Source organism: Onychostruthus taczanowskii, unplaced genomic scaffold, assembly GCF_017590055.1.
Source record: "Onychostruthus taczanowskii isolate IOZ18803 unplaced genomic scaffold, ASM1759005v1 scaffold6, whole genome shotgun sequence".
Lineage (NCBI taxonomy): Eukaryota > Metazoa > Chordata > Aves > Passeriformes > Passeridae > Onychostruthus > Onychostruthus taczanowskii.
In genome coordinates this window covers 4,428,375-4,447,999 of record NW_024503679.1, presented here as the reverse complement: position 1 = coordinate 4,447,999, position 19,625 = coordinate 4,428,375, and the positions used below count along the sequence as shown (strand labels likewise).

Genomic DNA, 19,625 nt, shown 5'->3' with positions numbered 1-19,625 from the left:
CCTCAGAGTTTGCCCAAAGCTAGGCCCCAGGATTTGCCAAGACCTTCTGCTGGCATTATCCTTGTGCCATCACAGTCATCTTCTGTCAGCAGTGAATGCTGGCTGCTCTACCCCATGCCTATTAGCAAGGTACTGCATCCTGAGAATTTCCAACCACAGCAAACAAAGTTGTCTATGAAGATAAAGATAATGGAAGTTACTGCATCAATTATAAAAGCAGTTCAATCCCAAACTGGCACCTGAGACAGTGTGAACAACCAACCACAAGCACCCCAAATCTCTTCTAGGCTGTTATGTGCACTGCAGTGTGAATGGAAAATGAGGGGTTATGAGCTCCACTGTGCTCTAGGTGGCCTAATTCACTCTTTCCAAACCTTTCAGTCCCTGAAGCTAAACAAGAGAACACCTATTGTTTCAGCCCATCCAGTCCCTAGAGCACTACAGTGAACCAGTGGATGAGATGACCTAACTTACTTTTTGTGTGTATGGCTTAGTACTGGACAGATCATTATCTACAGTGGAATGTGTCTGAATACCCGGGAGTGAAGAATGTCCGTTTTCCTGATGGACTGATTTGGAAGCCCGATATTCTTCTCTATAACAGGTAGACACACTTTTCTTTGTGTGTGTGTGGGGGATGGAGGGAAGATCATAGAATAAGCGACTTGTAAAATATCCCTTGAAAGCTCGACTGCTCCAGCCTTTCCTGGGAAAGGGAGTCTACATGAAGTTTTCTAGCACGCTGTCCAAACACAATGATAAGGCAAGGTAAATGACATAATAATCTCATCAAAATGCCTAGATTTTAAAATAATTTTCCAAAATTTTCTAGGTGTTTGGAATACTGGAAAATTACCAGTCTCCTGTTCACAGAGGAGAAGGACATATTTGCAAACACTTTGTGAATAACAATATTGTCTCTACTACCATTCTAGCTAATTAGTAGCTTTTATGAGATGGTGTTTAATGGTACGGATAATGATAATTTTCTCTGAATTTTTTTGGTCTAAATGGTTACTGGTGAATTCAAATATGATGTTCGCCTGCTTGTTAGGGATTAGTTTGGCTTTCACTATGGACAGGAGAGGTAATTGCCAGGAAGGATCTTTGCATTTTTCCACGTCCAGTTTTAGTGTTATTCTTTCCTCCTGTTACAAAAATAGCTGAGATATTTGCTGCTCTCCTCGTCAAACTGTTTTGAGTTGGGCCTATTTCAGGGACAGACAGATTGCCATCAATCCACTGCAGAACCTTTGGCTGACATTGAGAGATTCTTTGGCTGTACTGTTACATGGTAGTTCCCATTCTGGAATTTATTTAGTTCAGAAAATAAAACACTGAGAGCTGCCTGTTTTATAAAAAGTTGCCTTTTGCTGTAGTTGTTGTGGGCTTGTGTGCTGTTGCCCAGGTACTGGAAAGAACTTCCATCTGCTCTGTACAGGGAGCATGGCTCTGCTGTGGTAGCCAGGGTACATTGTTTTGCTGCCTGTGCAGATGACATGAACCCTTTGTCTTCCTGATGGTGTTCTTTCCTTTGTTTTCTCTGCTCTGTGTCTCTTAAGAACACACCCTGTTGTGCTTATCAACCTGACCCCCCTTCCCACTTCAGGAGCTGCTTTTGTTGCAACAAGTCCTAAAGAATGGCTGTTCCCAATGTCAGCTGCAGTTTTTCTCCCATTTGCCTTTTGGTGAGCACCCTTATGTTCAGTGTTGCAGTCACAGGTGCTGTTGCATTGTAATAATGGAATAACAGCACCAGTGGCAGCCTCTCTCAGGCACTGGGTACTTCTCTAGGGCCTGCATTGTGCTGTCCCAGAGGTACAGCTAACACTGAGTGATCTCTAGCTACCTTGATTCCATAAATGACAGTGTTCTTGGGAGAATCTGACAAATGACACCTTCATTTCCATTGTCCTGATGAATGACATGCTGTGTATACCATAAAATTGTTACTCTACAACAGCAATTTAGTGATTTCAAAAAAAAATGAGTTATGACAATATTCTTCCTCATATATATCACATACCTGAGAGAGACTTGCAATGTGCCTGATGATTTAGGATTCAGTATTTAAGTATATCCAAAAGGAAAGGGTAATAGTTTAGGAATTAGTCATATTAATATATGCATGCTAACTGTAGCTGGAGTGGTTTATAGAATGAGAAGGGTCACAATAACCTGGAAAACTGAAACCACAATTTTTCTGTTAATACAGGTTTTCAGATCTTCAGATTGTTAACTATGACTCAGTCATGAAATAATTATTCTACAGTTTCTCTATTACAAACACATATTTAACCAGAAATCTTATGCAGAGTTTAGTCAGAGAGCAAAGCTATTTAAAATAAATTCTTATTCCTGTTTGAAACTACACTGGGAATATTATGATGTTCCCTTCTAGTGACATGCCATTTTGAGATCGATGCTTTCAATTTCTATGCTTCACTAGGGACATGCATCTGCAGTTACACAGAAATTAATGAACTATAAATTCACTTTCCATTCTAATGAATGCATGTTTCACTATGTCTTGAGTTCTTACACATCTTGCTACAGCCTAGTACAGAGAAACTGTGGCAGCTGTATTAAATTTTACATCCAGTCTGTTGTAGGGAGAGCAGGGCCAGTTTATTTATAGTTTTTCTGAGGAAAGAAAATCTAGGCCTTAGTCCACATGACACTAACACAGTCAGTTCTGGAATGTGTAGTCTTCCACTTTTAACTACGCTTATTAAAAGTATTCATTTCTGGTGGAATTATTTTCCAAATGGCCACATAGTGTTCAGTGTTGTTATTCTACTTTGTGGAATAACAAAAATTCTGGAAAGTACATCTCGTTGTAAGAGTTTCATTTTTCCAGTCTTATAAACATGAGGTTAGGTTCCAGTGGGATTCTATCTGCCAGGTCCAGCTTTGTCACCTCAATGTCCTGTAATCAATATCTGCTTTCAAGTGGTTATACCCTGAAGAGGAAATGTAGCAGAAATTATTTTCTATCATTACATTAAATTTCAGTCCAGTCTCTTCAAGCTACTTTGTGCATTCTCAATAGAAGCAGTGCATTTCAAAAATGATTAGAAGCATAGCATGGAAAAACACACACTTCTTTTTCAGAAAAAAATAATTCCATATTTAAATCTGACTACCACTGGATATTCTTTTAAGAATGTGTCTATAAAAGGCAAAGTCATGTGGCAATGAAATCAAGGTTTCTTGATCATTTGTGTTCTTGTGAAAATTCTGTTTTTGCCAATTACCAGAAACAGCAGCAAGGTCTTAGAATCAGCTCCCTGGTGTTTAACTACCCTCCACTCCAGAGGAAGAGAACAGAATCTAGCCCAGGAGTCATTAATTCCCACTTAACAAGTGATTTGTACGGCACTAATAATTTGACATGCTAAATTTGACTATTTATTTGAATTCCATCATCTAACCCTTATTAATTTGAAGTCAAAGCAATTATTTGTCTAATACAGAACCTTGTTGGAGGACTTTAGGTCTGGTTTTCTAAGGAAATGAGATCCATGCACCTGTGTGCATGCACACCTGGGTGAATGCGTGTGTGATCTTGCTGCCCCTCTCCCCAGTATCCTCTATCAAATTTGGCAATGCAATCAGTAGAGATTTTTGCAGCACCAGTTTCTTACAAATATCATGAAAACAGGCAGCCAAGATGTGGAAAGAGAAGAATTAGAGCTCCAGCTGGAAGAGGAGCTGCAACACAAACTGGGAGAATCCAGCCATGAGCTGTGGAGCTGAAGGAGTGGCTTACACTGCTCAGTGAACTTAGAACTGAGTGCCTTTGCCCCTCAGTGTGCTAGAATCAGCATCAAACACACACAATGCTGACACTTCTCTGCTTCTCTTCAAAGTTCAGATTAAATACTCGCAAGTATTTTCAATACTTGTGAGCCTTCTGCTCACCACAGGAAAAAGTGAAACTCCAGATGGGCAAGTAATTATTTGGATTTTGCTTTTTTTTTTTGTCTGCAAATTTCACAAACCAGCCCAGATATTTTTTAAAACCTAAGTTCCTCAAGTACATAAGGGGAAAATAAAATGCAAATTTAAAAAGTCTAAAATAACAGTTGCTTTATTTTAGCTTCTGAGACACAAAATTTGCATCAGACTAGATGCATCAAATATTAAATTCCTCTTTTCAAAAAAAGAATATTTCAATAAGGGTTTTCCTGCTAAGAAACACCTTTTAATAAACTTAATTTTCTGCTAGCGTTATGAATATTTCACTTTATGACCATCTCAGATTTTTGCTCTGTTTTTCTGATGTTGCCCTAAAAGGTGATTAGAAAATTATGAGATACTAAACCACTAATAGGCAAAGAGACATTAGAGACTTGTAGTGTTCCAATCAATCTGGAGATGCACAGGTTTTGAAAGTCCAGATGGCTGCAAGTATCCAGACCCTGAGGCTTGTGTGGCTCCTCTGCCCTGCCCAGTACAGCTGGCTTTGCACATGCCTCATGTGCCATGCCACCCCAAAAGGTGACAGGCTGGAGACCACAACAGTACAACCAATTGTAGCCTGTGTCTCATTGTGTTTCCCATATAGAAGTCCTTAAAATGTTAATGCCTGGAAAATTCCTGGGACATAGTGCCAGACAGAATTGAGATATTCCTTGGCAGTAGATGCAAATTCGTAATTTGGAGCACTCTCCAAATGACATTATGATTCTTTTTCTAGAGACTTGTAAGGACAGCACACCAGGGCAGCACTGGCCACACCACTACACTGACACCTCAAATAGGGCTGCTTTTTTTCCTGCCTGAACGCAGTTTCTGGGTTCTGAGGTAGATAATGAAGACTGGAGCTGCATTAAAGGGTTGCATGTATGAAATGTTGTAATAATGCTCACCCATACAAAGAGGTGGGAAGACACAGACACTGGAGTATCCATCTTCTCAGTATCCATTAGAGGCTGTTAACGTAGACAGCAAGAGGACAGATTTCCCTCTACAGTTGCTTAAGAAGTTTTTAAAAAGTGCTTACTTTCCAAAAGGAAATCAATAAAGCCAAGGCACTATAATGAATCTAATGGGCAGGCAGGTGAGGGGCAAGAATGAGGTGGCTAACCTTCCCCTACAGTTCTCAATCAGCAGCAAACCCAGAAGTATCAGGCCAGTTACTCTGAGGCCACAGAAGACTGATGGCAGGAAAAAAGCTGTCAAGTTTTGGAGGTGACATAGTCCTTTTATGAGAATACATTTGTTTCAGACATTCTTCAGCCAGTCAAAGAGTAAATAACCCATTTTGTTTTTCCCCTGTTCTAGTGCTGATGAAAGATTTGATGCTACTTTTCACACTAATGTTTTAGTCAATTCTTCAGGACATTGCCAATACCTGCCACCAGGTAGGTTGTCTGCACATCATAAATTTTGGTAGATTACTTGTATATGGTGTGGTTTCAAATTTGCCATAAATTCTCTTACATTTTATTTGTTTAGCTAGCATCATCTGATAGATGTAAGCCTACATGCATTATGGTTACATGGTTAACACCTTTGCATGAAAACTGTCATACATGATACATGTTTTATTACAATTATGCAAATTTTTCTGTCATAATGCACAATTTCAGAAGTTTGGCAATCTTTACCATAAAAAGATGTTGTTTATTAAAGTAATGGTAATGCCTCAATTTTTTATTTAATTATTTTAGTGTTTCTTTTATTAATATGTTAACTTTACAGTAAGATGCTTAGTAACATCTTGGATGTATTTCTATTTGAAATGATTCAATGAACGCTTCATCAAAACAATTTTTGGTCTGGATGTACAGCAGTGGAGCACTGTTTCTCTTCCCCAACTCAATTAGCATAATCATTAGAATTAACTCTTCCTAGCATCTGAATTTTGCAAATTACAGCACTAGAGCCAATGCTTTCCAGACAAATTAGGTTTTCTGCCTAAGAAGTCCAGAGGGTTTCAGGGGTTTGCTTCTTGATTTAAGATGCTCTCTTAAGATATTCCATTTGGTGGGGGGTTTTTCAGTTCAGTTCTGAAAGCTGCTGAAGGACATAGTCTGACTTAACAAGTGAAAAAGAAGCAGCTCACTTTCCTCAGTAAATCAATATCATATAAGTCTAATAAAACAGCAAATAAATATTTCAGAATTTCTTAAGTTTCAAGATTTCCTACTTTAGTCAGTAAAAGAAATAGAAACAGATTACATATTCTGCTTCATTTTTTTCCTGAAATACTGTATCTAGAAATCTGAGTTCTTATCTGAATATTCTTCCACTATGTGCCAAAATGGAAGAATACCTTTAAAAAACAGTAAATAACATCAATGCATTAATGGTACAGTTCTTTCCCTTCTCTATGACTGACTTTTGCTCTTTACATGTCAAGATAGGACTGAGATTAAAGATGCTTTATAAATGAAAAACAGAAGGCACAAGTTCTGGCTACAAAATATACATGAAATTCTGTGGAACAAGCATTTAAATTTAGTGCTCTTGTTTAAAATCTCACCTAGGCATATTTAAGAGCTCATGCTACATAGACGTGCGCTGGTTTCCATTTGATGTTCAGAAATGTAACCTGAAGTTTGGATCCTGGACTTATGGAGGCTGGTCCTTGGACTTACAAATGCAAGAAGCAGATATATCTGGCTATATTTCAAATGGAGAATGGGATTTAGTAGGTAAGCCCTGCATTCCCTATTTACACTGTGAACTTGCAGCCTTGTCTCCACTGCTGAAAGGGATGGAGTAACAATTGGGAAATGAAGACAGAAATTAAAGTAATAAATGACCTAGACAGTAGCAATTGAAACTCTTGAGAACAGATCTCAGATGCAAATCAACATAAAAAAGGAGATAAATTTGCTGCTTGAGTTCTGTATCTTTTATCTGATTTTCCTTTATCAGCTGAGAAAAAGTGGGAATTAAGCTTAACTAGTTTTACCTGTAGCAAAACTTGGAAAACTAAATTTATCCTTTTAAAAAATAAACACTATACAATATACAGTTTATTCACACCCAATTCTGGTTTTCTTCCTCTTTTCTCCTACACAGGAGTTCCTGGGAAGAGAACTGAGAGCTTTTATGAATGTTGTAAAGAACCCTACCCAGATGTAACCTTCACAGTTACCATGAGACGCAGGACTCTCTATTATGGACTCAATCTCCTCATTCCTTGTGTCCTGATATCAGCACTTGCCCTGTTGGTTTTCCTGCTTCCAGCAGACTCGGGAGAAAAAATCTCACTAGGTAAAGTACTAATAGGATATTGTAAATATGACTAAGACAAAAGAGGTTGTCCTTTTAAAGTTTCCTTTTAAACAGTCTTAGGAAGGAGGAATAGTTTATGTGTTCTGGCTCAGGAGCTGTTTTTAGTGTTTGATGCTGAACCAGCAGAGGCATAAACGATTCCCGAGTACCTTCCTTAAGAAGCAGGCTTTCATTTTTTGACATTTATTTGCTGAATCTCACACTCATTAGGTAAAGCATAAGTTTACAAATACATGTTTGAACACTTTAGTACTGAATTCTTATTAATACTTCCTTTTAATATTGAATTGCATTAAGAACCTATGGTGTCTTCTCAGAAAGATTGATTCTAATTGCTCCTATTTTACTTTTTATAGTGAATTTTAACTTAAGCAATGGTTTGTGAAACAAATCTGATTTTGAGTACTTGATCTTTACGATGGAGTTAACTATGTAAAGAAACCTTTTGTCCCATACAAAATTCAAATTAACTGACTTCTACTAAGTAAACATTGCTGTTTAAATGCAGAAAAATTGACATTTCTCCAGAATATGGTTTAATTGGGGGGTAATAGCCTCCTTAATTAAGTTCTCCCTCACCATATTTTAAGATGAATTCTTTGTTCCTTTATCCTTTCCCACTTGACAATGACTTGTTATTGTTTAAGTCTAGTTCTGAGAAAAGAGTTAAGTCTTTTTCCAGGAAGATGGGAACTCATCACTGAGCAACAGAAGTCGAACTCCAAAAATCAACAGTCAAGACTGCTTGGGCATAATCCCCTGCAGAACCCAGCACTAATATCAAAGGATACCAAAGTCCAGCCAAGGCAGCAAATCTGCTTTTGAGGAAATTTATGTATTACACCACCTGTAGCTTCCATGACAATTAACCAAGTGTCACATGTTCAAATACTCAGATTCACACCATGTTTCTAAAGCTAATGCAGTGCAAAAATTGCTTTGATTTGCCTCAGCTAATTAGCAAATGATGATAAAAGTTGAATCATTACAAGGAATGTAAAAATATTCATGTCTGTGCAAGCATTTGTAGGGGTTTGGCAGCACTGCTACCCTGAACTTGAGGCAGTACAAGGAAGGACAGCACTAACATGCTGGAGCAGGGTTACAGTGGGATTGCTTCTTGCAGAGAGCATTCCTTCAGATTCGTTTTGTTTCTCTTCTGTTGTAATTACAAGCTACTGATATGATTTCATACTTCATGTTTATCTTTCAGGTATAACAGTCTTATTGTCTCTCACTGTCTTCATGCTGCTTGTGGCTGAAATTATGCCAGCAACCTCTGACTCTGTGCCCTTAATTGGTAAGCTTTTAGTCAGTAGGATTTTTTTAGCAAACAAGGTACAGTGGCTTTGCACAAAGGCCAGCATTAAGGCAAATCACCAGCTGTAAAATGGATGACTGCAACTGAATTAGAAAAACATTGCCAATTGGTAAGATGGGTGCTCTCTGCTCTGAATGAAATAAACAACCTATGTGTATTTAGGGAAAGAATAAAAGAATCAATTTTCCATGGAAGAATTTGTTGCAGTTTTGACACAATTGGCCCAATTGTGTTCTGTATTCCTAATTCCAATTAGGAAATTGGAACACATGAGCTAAACATAATTAAGTCTTCCCACTGTAATTGTTCAAAAAAAAAGAGAAACTTTTCAAAACAAGTACCAGTCAGTAAATACAATAATGCTGAAATAAAATTAGAAGGCAGCCTGTGTCAAGGTTTCTTAAAAAAGGCAGGTGTTCAGCTCCACAAAAACAACAGTTAAACACTGGCTATCCCCTCAAAATAATGTCCAATATTTCTGCTGTTGAGAACTCTTTCAAAAGTACCCAGAGTAGCACTAAACTGGAAAAATAACTAAATGCTATGACAGCATATATAAACAGCTTTATAAACATATATAAAGCTATATCAGCCAAAGTATGTTCCTGCATTTATTTCTTTATTTTGCAGCTCAATATTTTGCCAGCACTATGATTATTGTTGGTCTTTCTGTTGTTGTCACTGTTATTGTTCTACAATACCACCATCATGATCCAGATGGAGGAAAAATGCCTAAATGGGTAAGGTTTGATTTTCCTTCACTGTCCATTGCATAAATGTCCAGCTCAGGGATGTAATAGAATAGCTAGTGGCCCATTATTACATCCTACTGTTAAAAACATATAAATCCTTCCCAGACATTGTGTTTGGAAAAGCAGTTTCACCAGAAATGAGGTGTCCAGATATGTTCCATGTGGTTGGTTTCTGAGAAAAATTTTTGTGCAAGAGAGAATGAATATACCTCCACTAAATTCTCATGTCCTTCAAAACTGCTACACATAACTCAGGATTTTGTTAAAACCTAAATATATAAATGAAGGTGATTTTCAAATAACCTCCAGATGTTAGAAGTGAACCAGGTAGAAGAATAGAGTAAGGTGCTGATGGAGCTGAGAAATGCATGAAATGCACTACTCTGGAGGTGCAGCTGTGCAACTGCTGCATACTTAACTGCTGCCCAAACAGAAACATGTACAACCTAAAAAGCATCTGTTAAAGATGCCTGTAAAAGTGGAATTTTCTCTGAAAATCCTGATATTTATATCTCTATTCAAGAACATCTGTAAAGTCCAAAGAATTATTTTTTCTAAGCACATAAGACTTTTAAAATAATGTCCTTCCATGAGGGGTGGGTTTTACAGAGAACATTGTGCTGATTTTAGATTACTGCACACTGCTGTCATCAGCTAAATGTCCCCTCTGACTTCACCCAGCTCACGGCAGCATCAGGCCTTTCTGAAGATGGAAAGACCTTTCTTCTTTTTTCTCTCTAGAACAATGAGATATTATTATCCTTACTAGCTGGAAAGAATGTGTATGCAGCAGCACCCTGAGGACAAGAGATAATGAGGTATTCCCTGGCTTGTCCTGGGGTGGTGACTTTAAAATAATTTCAGTGAAGAGAATTAAAGGTAGATTTCTTTAGACGTGTTTGATGACCTAAAGGGGACAGTGTTTAGTACTGAGCCAAACATCCTCAGAAAACAGAGTACTTGAGATTGAAGAATGAGCTGCACTGTTGAGAAGCTGAAGTCCAACAAACATTATTTGACACTGGTGAATTTTGGATAAGACCCTCAATTAACAGAATATGATCCTTCTTGGTGGAGCTTGATAGTGTAAAAAAAGTAATAGGGCAAGATCTGTCTTTGGCTGAGATATTTGCATGCATCTACTCTGAGTAAGAATCCACTGTCAGAATAAATAGACTAAATCTAATATTAATTACAGGAAAAAGTTTGCATATTATACAATACAATAATATTTCTTAGAACTCTGAAAAAGAAATGCTGGAATGAGCTCTTAAAACCTGATTTAAATAAATTACAGAAACTTTCATTTGAAGTGGAACAGCCTCTGGGTTTCCTGCATTTTCTGCAAGGCTGGATTAAGGCAATGTGGAAAACAGAAAAATAATATGCAGAGATTAAATCTGCAAAGTATTTTTTTAAAAATCAAAGTAATTTTCCCATATTTTCTCAATTTTATATCCAGATCTCTTTTCTAAAATCTGCAACTCAGAGTCATAACATTTTAAAGCTTGGTGGTCCAGTCCAGTCCAAAATCTGTTTCAGCAGCCCCACTCAAACAGTAATAGATATGAATTTAATAATAGAGCACAAATAAGAGAAAAAGAATTGTAACTTTATTGACTACCATCCAAAGCAGTGTTGTTAAGACTATTAAAAAGTAACTCTTCTTCAGTAAGAGTTTGGTTTGATTTTGTCTAACTCACAGTATTTAGTAAAGGTGGAAAGGCTGCCGTGTCACTGTTCAAGTGTCAGGAATAGTCAACACTATGGGCACTCCCATCAAAGAAAAGGGGAGTCCCAGTACTGATAGTCAGCCTGAGGCAATCAATATGACTGCTAGAATAAGAAGAAAACCCCAGTGATTGGTAAATTAATCAGCTGGAAATCTCCAGCACCATTTTCTAGAATGTGGTGCAGGCTAAGCCACCAGTCAGGGACCAGTCACCCCAGCTGCCTGAATACCAGAAGCACCAGAGACTGGCTGTGTGGAGATGCTTATTCTCAAAAATTTTCTTTCAGACAAGAATCATCCTTCTGAATTGGTGTGCTTGGTTTCTGAGGATGAAAAGACCGGGGGAAGATAAAGTGCGTCCTGCCTGCCAACATAAACAGCGTCGCTGCAGCCTGTCCAGTGTGGAGATGAACACTGTGAGTGGCCAGCAATCCAGCAATGGGAATATGCTGTACATTGGCTTCAGGGGGCTGGAAGGGGTTCACTGCACACCCACCACTGATTCCGGTGTGATCTGTGGGAGGATGACCTGCTCACCAACAGATGAAGAAAACCTGCTGCACAGTGGCCACCCCTCTGAAGGTGACCCAGATTTGGCTAAGATTTTGGAAGAGGTCAGGTACATTGCAAACCGATTCAGAGACCAGGATGAAGAGGAAGCCATTTGCAATGAATGGAAATTTGCAGCCTCTGTAGTGGATCGGCTCTGTTTGATGGCCTTCTCAGTATTCACAATCATTTGTACAATTGGTATTTTAATGTCAGCACCAAACTTTGTAGAGGCTGTGTCTAAAGATTTTGCTTAACTCCTAACTAAAACCTGCTTCTCTGATTGGTATGTAGCAAATAAGAATGTGGGGTCTTTTGATCGCTTGTTTCTAATCAGTATAATGCTTCTCATTGTCCGCTTTCTTTTGCCCCCCTCTCCCTCTGGTCCTGAGTTCCTTTTAGAAGAATGGAAACCATTTCAGAAGGGAAGCCAAGAGTTTCTCTCTGGGCTGTGTCTGTGTAGCTCCTCTGAGCACTCTTTTGTGGAAAATGCCAAGTGGCTGCAAGTCCCTTCAGAATGACAGGGTATTGAACCACCACCTCTTACACACGTTCAAACTGGCTGTTCCAAAATAAGAGGTAGGCAGTGTCACAAATGGCACTTCTTCTAGACTTTGTTATAAAGGAGAGCACAGTCCATCTTATCTATTTGAATGAGTGATCATAAACACATTTAAGAGAGGATGAAATCCAAATGGCTGCTCAGAGAAAAGGAAGAATGTCGTATGTAGCTCTTCAGCCCCTCACTTGCACCCTGTAACTCCCTCCATGCATTTTTCATACAACATATATGACTTTCAGGACTTTGAATTTGTCTGAGATACCAGAAACCTGAAAGCTGAGAGGACACACCACATAACTTGTCCTTCATATGTTTCTAGATTTGACCTAGAAATTTGGCTTGGACTCTAAAACAGGCTTCACAGTAATTGTTGCAGTTTAGTACTTCTTCCTTCTCCCCAGAAAGGCATTCTTTCAACTAATAATAATTTTAACTATCAAAAAGAAAAATGATTGATATAAGATGCCTTCATCATCACTTGTTTAAAAAAACCCAACCCTCACACTTGTCTCTTTACTGTTAACTGGATTCCAGTGTGGAAAAAGTAACTCAATGTCTTGTACAGGCTTAAGCATAAATGAAGAATCTCAATCAAAAGTAGCCATTAAATCCTGAGATCAAGGTTTTCGTTTGAAAATTAAATGTTTGATCTGTTGTACGCTTGGCCTTTTATATAACTCCTTCTGTTGAGTCACCGTAACATTGTCTTTACAAGAAAATTGCACCTTTTCTGCTCATTCTAACATCAGATGGGTACTAATGAATAATAAAGCTTCTTGCTTCTGATATAAACTATTAATTGTATAAATATATATTTATATATACACACTGCAGATACATCCAAGGAAAGGTAAAAACTTAAATACAAATTTTCCTAAGTCTAGACAGACTTTTGCAAAAGCAAAACTAGTAGTTCAGCACTTTAATTTGGTTCTGAAATTCTCTTGTCAATATATGCTTAGTTTTGATGTCACTTTGATATCTTAATGGAAAGGGCTGAGCTAAGAATACCAGGACCTGAAATTTTGTGTGTACCAAAGAGCTGAGAATTAGTCTCTCACTGGCACACCAGTATTCCTAACCAGTGCTATAAGATGTAAGAGATGTGGGCGAAGGTTAGTTTAGCATTGGTTTCATCCTCTATCCTACAGAATCCAAATTTTTTGGCTGAGGTCTTCACAGACACAAACAGAGGCCTGTTGTTGTACCATGTTTTTACTGTGAAATAAACTCAAGGCCTCAGTTTATCTCTGGATGGATTAAAATAAAGTTGCTGTAATGCTTATCCTCCCTAAGTAACAATTTCCTCCTCAGAGTCTGCTCCCTTGAAAGCAGGAGAATTAAATTTCATGGAAAGCAAGCCCAAAGTCACCCCAGGTACCACCCTTCACCTCATTGAACACCCTGTACAAGCACCTTTGTGCCTGAGATAGGGCAGGAGGAGTGAAAGGCAGGCAGAATATTTCTCAGTTTGTGAATTCTCTTTTCCTGAAGGTGCATTCTGAATCTCACACTTTAAAGACACAAACAAAACATTCAAAACCTTCTTGTAAGTTCATCCTGAAATCATGTGTCAGAATTACTTGTGAAGAAGTTACGTTTTCAGGAACAACTATTAAGAATAAACCATGTAATAATTCCTGCAAGTAGTTTCTAGTTTATAAATCATTTATGGTTGGGAAACTATGAGTGCAAACCCTGAAATGTGAGTTTTGTTCATTTGTGAATAACTGCACATATCATATGGCATGAGCTCCTCTTCTGGGTAATCTTTCTAGGCTAGGCTTCCTGATGTTGATTTGCATTGGTATTTTTCCTGCTGCAAGTACCCCTAAATAGCTATGTAGACTGTTCCATTTAGTCTTTGTAAATTTTGGGGTCCTCTTGGAGAATAGCTTTTCAAAGAAAAATGAAGACTTTTGAGGATTATCTTGCACAATGGAACACAACTATTGCACTCATAGTACATGATGCATGTGATATAGGAAGCATGAGAGTCCCCCTCTTGCCACCAAATCTGTTTACAGTATCTGTGGGAATCATCTTTCTAAATACAAGAGGATGGAGAAAGCAAGCTACAATTTGACAGTAGACTTCATTTTCAGTGACAGACATGCTGACCCTTAAAAACTGGAGAGTTTGGCTTTATGTGAAGTCCCAGCAAGTTGGTAAAACGGTCAGAGAGCTGTGGGTGCTGCTGAAGGGGCTGTGAGACACCAGCATTCTGCCCACACCGCCTTTATCGCTGGCAGGGGCAATGCAAACGCACCAAGGGGACAAGGGAACCCTCATTTTCCTACTGTTGACACAACCTGTAAACATTTGGTAACAAGTTTATTATACATTTTAAATGTAAGAGTGACTCCTCCATCACGTTACTTGGCACCTATAAGTTAAATTTTTCTGTAACTGAGCTGAGCAAAATTGGTATGGTTCTTGTCAACTTGTGTGTGTCTTAAATATATTTGTGTATGCGCTAAACAATATTTTGATCTAAATGCTGTGAAAAAAATATTTATTTACAATTCTGGGCGCAGAGATGGAAATTAAATACTGTATACAGTATGTGTATATAATATTAAAACCTACATATTGATGGTAAAGATCTGTTACAATCGTAAAGAGTCCAGATAGAGAATAGGAAGTGGCTCACCACAACTAAGCTCTGACTTGCCTGACAAATTCAAAAGCTCACTCTAGAGCTCAGGTGTCATGTACAATACTATGTGTGAACAATGTATATTACTTTTTCTGTTTTTATATTGAAATGTATTGAATATTTAAAAGACTTTTTAATATTTAAAAAAATATTATTTAGGTGTTAATGCCAAAAAGGTTCCAAACATAAAATTTTAAAAACTTAGTTTTAAATACAGATAAATTATTTAAAAAATATATAAAATATTAAATTATTTTATATAGGAATTGATAATACTATGTAAGACTTTTTTTAAAGATTTCTTTAAATTCTCTTTACATTCTCTAGCTGCAGGATGTAGTCTCAGTTCACCTGTGACAATTCAATTCTTCACCTTCTTTAACAAGACAAGAAGGTAAACCAAAGCCCCAGATTTTCTCTCCTTTGTTTTCCTATTTTTTACATTAAGAAACATTGCATAAAGGGCATTAAAAAAAGATGTTACATCTGTCAGGTACTGATTGTCATATAAACAACTCAATGCCTTTTCAGTCCAGTACAAATAAAAGACTTAGATCAAGAGACTTTTGATTCTTTTTCATTTTGCTAACATGGAAAAAACTCAAGTGGTGGAAAACATGAATAGCCATAAAAGGAAGAGAGATGCCTATGGTTATGTCAATCTGGGATGACAGTGTTCTTTGATAATTAAATATAAATTCATATCCTCCTGCCAACCAGTCCCACACCAAACATATATTACTTCAGTCTTACATAAGCAATCAAAGTTAACTGAGAAGGACTGATATACCATGTAAATTTTGGACTGGCGTCAATGCCAGTATTAATTTATTTTTTGAAGTTTAACACAGAAGAGAGAAAAAACAAATCCATACCAGCTGAATAAATTGTTGGTTTTGCCAGCTGCAAAGTTTGTGTGTTGGCTATTATTGAAAAAATATCTAATCATCAGAATATGCCTCAGATGCAAGAGGATGTGTCAGTGGAGTTTCTTGCAAAGAGATGAGTTCTCCTGCCCACGTGCTGAAACAGCTTCCTTTCTGTACAACACCCTGCTGAGCATGTGCCAGAAGTAAAAGATCAAGGGTTGCTGAACCCGAGACTTCATTCTCTTCATGCTTCCCTAAGTGAGGAACAGCTGAAGAAGACCAGTTTGGTTCTGGGCAGCACAGGAGTCACACAAGCCTGCAGTTGTCACTGACCCCAGGCTGTCCCTGGGGAAGAGCTGCCAGGGTCATAATGTCAGATACTCAAGTGAGGCTCCTGCTGGTGCTGCTCACTCTGCTGGTGTGCCCCACCCTTCACCAGTGCTGAGGAGCAGGACAATCTGTGTGACATTTACTGTCAGACTTCAACAGGTCCAACAGGTTCAGCTTAACACACACAGGCAGGCTGCTGGCACTGTCCATGAGCCCCCATCACACACACTCCAGCTCAGAAGCCTCTGAGGGGGGATTAAAATCAGAGCACTGTGTGCTCCTGCTCTCAGGCATCTGGGTGCTTCAGATGCAGCCTGAGAGCTGCTGGGGTTTAGGAGCTTTCTCATGGGCAGACCCAATGCCACTGCCCTCCGGGTGGCAATGGCCATCAGAGCACTGGGGCTTGTGGCCATAGAGATTAACAGTACCAGCCACCCAGCTGTAATCCTCAGTGCATCGGGGTTTATTCAAGAACACTGATTTGTTAGCCCAACCTCATCTTAAAAAGTCAGTAAATCTTACAAGGCTGTGAACAAAATCTTCACATTGACCTGGTAATCCAGCAGGATCTCAATAGCACTACAACCACAAATGAAAGCCTTCTACTGTTTTCGTTTTTGGTTTTTTTTTTTAAATTACATTGTTCCTGCTGCTTAAGAGAAAACCTTAGCATTTATGTAACACTGATTTATGCTATTAAGCAATTTGAGCAATTTTCAGATGATGGCATAGAGAGAGAATAAACAACAATCTCTCACGTCCCAGTGAACACATTCAAAACTGCAATATTCACAGAAAATGAAAGTATTCTGAAGTAGTCTGAAACAGCATCAGTCTAAAGATGTAACAAGTAAATCACTGGGCTTTCAGAGCTGCAGTGTCTTGTCCATGTAATGATGCTATACAGGAATAACAGTTTAAACTTCAAATTTGAGCTGTCTACTTATTTTTATCTCTAAAACCCCCAACAAAACCAAAACCCAGCAGGAATTTAACAATTAACATGATATAATGCTACTCTGGCAAATGTGTACATTAGAGTAACATCTATAGAGGCTTTCCTCTTAGCTAAGCAATTAAGGATATAACCCAATGCCTCAGTGCCTATACAAGGCAGAGAAATCTTTCTACTGAGCCTGAAATTCTGGGATCAAGACCACATTCAATCCAGCAAACCTCACAGTTCTCACTTATGTATTAGTCTGGTTCATGGTAGGTAGGTGACTGAATAAGCCAAATATTAAATATTTATATTAAATTGATTTTAGACTAAAAAAAATAATCTGCATTCCAGAGCAGGATATATGCACAACATCCCTAAGACAATATTATCTTATCTCTCAGTGTACATGTATTACATACAGCTGTGAAATATTTCAATAATAACTTTCGTTCCTATAAAAGAATTCCGGTTTGAGATTGCTGCTCCCTGTCCTTCTGAATTCTGGCCACATGAAACCTAATCAGCAAACTGTTTTGATCAGAAGAAATGTTACAGGACTGACATTCAGAAATCCTGTGTAAGTTTAACACTCTGTCATCACAAATCTGATGTTATTGTGCCAAGTTGTGTCAGAAGGAAGATGCTCCAATGGGAAGTTCCTGGGCAGTAAGGACAGCCTTCCCAGATGGAGCAGAGCAGTGGCTGGGCACAGCAGGGCAAAGCAGCCTCCCCCATCCCTCTGTGGGGCATGGAAAGTAAGTTCTCCTGGTTCTTCTATGCTCTATGAGGATACAGTGAGTATATGCTGCCTTTACTTATCAGCTAGCAAGATTTTATTTATTTTGATGAGGTAACAATGTAAAATACTTAGGAATTACAGGTTGCAATACTCAGATCAGTTGGTCTTTTCTTAAGACCATCAGAAACTGTCTTAAACTGGACTAAGCTGGAACCAGGTTAACAATAAGGACAGTGGTTGCAGTTCTCTCTTTGCTGAGCACTTTTAAACCTATAGAAGTTAAATCTGCTGCATCTTCCTGTTTGCAGTTAGCAAAGTGGTAAGATTGCTTAAGGATACTTTACACTTTTGCACTGTCCATATTGTTTATTAGAAACAAGGACAAGAAGCCAAAGCATTGTACCTTTAAAAATAAACTGTGAAAGATTAAAAGGGCATATGAAGAACTGGAGGCAGGTTTGATATTATCGTCAGCAGAGAGATGTGACATGCCATCAGTACCACACCTGCACCCCAAAGCCCAGAAAGCAGCAGAGTCTCTTTGGCCACCAGCAGCTGAGCCTGTGCTGTTTGTGCCAGCTGGGGCTGAGAGGGGACATGTCCACACTGACTGGGGACAGAGCAGTCACAGAGGACCAGCCTTCAGTCTGGGTCCTTAACATACCCATGCCTCATTTGTGATGACTGCACTTCATTTGATGACACACAGAGGTGCAGGTCTAGAGCTGGTCATGCCTTGAAGCACCTTTTATCTAACTCAGAGAACTCCTCATTGTCCTCCCCCTGTTTCTACATACACATATAAAGTCTGGTCCTCCAGGGGAAGAGGGTTGATATCAAGCACATTCAAAGACTTAAATAAACTTCTGCAAAATATTTGGGAAGAATCTATGCAGAGGAAATCTCTGTGTTAGCTCAAAGCCAGCATGGTTTCTGTTGCTAAAAATATACTGGAATTCCTAGTTTTCCAGTAGGTTTCAGTTGCAGTAATATGCCAGGGCTTTTATTATGCCAGCTGATAATGGAATGGGGGTAGCAACCTTCTTGCTGAAATTTTGAAGCAATCTGTGTGGGTCAAATGAGGTATAAGTGAAAACTCCTACAGCCAGAATAGCTTTTACCAAGCACATTCCAGCCTGTTTCTTAAAAAAGCTCACTATTCTTTGCAATCATTTAATGGCTTGCTCCCTGCACCTAACAGAAACCAACCCATAATGAGTGGCACTGCAGACATCTGAAGCGCCAGCCGCAGCTCTGAGAGACTGGATCTGTGCCCATTTATTTTCTCACTCGCTTTTCCTGGTGCACGAGAAAATATCCTGTGTACTTGGAGCAATAAACTGGCACAGTGCAAATTCTGCCATTTGTGTCTCCGTACACTGGCTTTATCATTTTAACAGTAATCCTACATCAGTATAAATGACAAGAGACTTAGCCTGGTATTATATACAAAACACATCTTCATTTTGAAACTTGTGCAAGTTCAAAACCTGTCCCTAGCTCCAAAGACCCAAAGAAGAGAGGTATCATGTCTCTGCATGGCAGACAGAGTAATAACAGCAACAGAAAAAATGTTTTCTCCAAGATAAACAATGCCAGAACCTTTTGCATAAAACCAGTATTTGTCATCTTCTATATATAAACCTTATTTCAACCACTTGGGGTCAGAAATATCTTCATTTACATACCAATTCTTTGACATTTCAGAGATGGCTCTTTTCATATCTCAACTTTCTCATTAGTACGCAATGTGTTTGGTCAAAGAGCTTTCATTACTGACAACTTTCATACAGGGTCTTTTCCTCCATAAGGGTGGGGAATGTTTTCTCTTGAACAGAATTATTACAGAAACTTCAATAGTCCTATTGCGCCACAAACTGCATGACTGATTTGGAAAAATAATCTGAATTGGGGA

General features: G+C 38.5%; 1 protein-coding gene across 1 annotated transcript in view; it reads left to right on the top strand.

Moving 5' to 3' along the window:
* LOC121343647 (neuronal acetylcholine receptor subunit alpha-7) overlaps window positions 1–16,209 on the top strand; it is a 39,214-nt gene extending 23,005 nt beyond the window's left edge. Inside the window, exons 4-10 of the mRNA XM_041418993.1 lie at window positions 495–604; window positions 5,290–5,369; window positions 6,498–6,665; window positions 7,039–7,233; window positions 8,468–8,554; window positions 9,206–9,315; window positions 11,347–16,209. Coding sequence (XP_041274927.1) covers window positions 495–604; window positions 5,290–5,369; window positions 6,498–6,665; window positions 7,039–7,233; window positions 8,468–8,554; window positions 9,206–9,315; window positions 11,347–11,865 — 1,269 coding nt within the window. The 3' untranslated portion in view covers window positions 11,866–16,209. The remainder of the gene's footprint in view (window positions 1–494; window positions 605–5,289; window positions 5,370–6,497; window positions 6,666–7,038; window positions 7,234–8,467; window positions 8,555–9,205; window positions 9,316–11,346) is intronic.
* The last annotated feature ends 3,416 nt before the right edge of the window (window positions 16,210–19,625 follow it).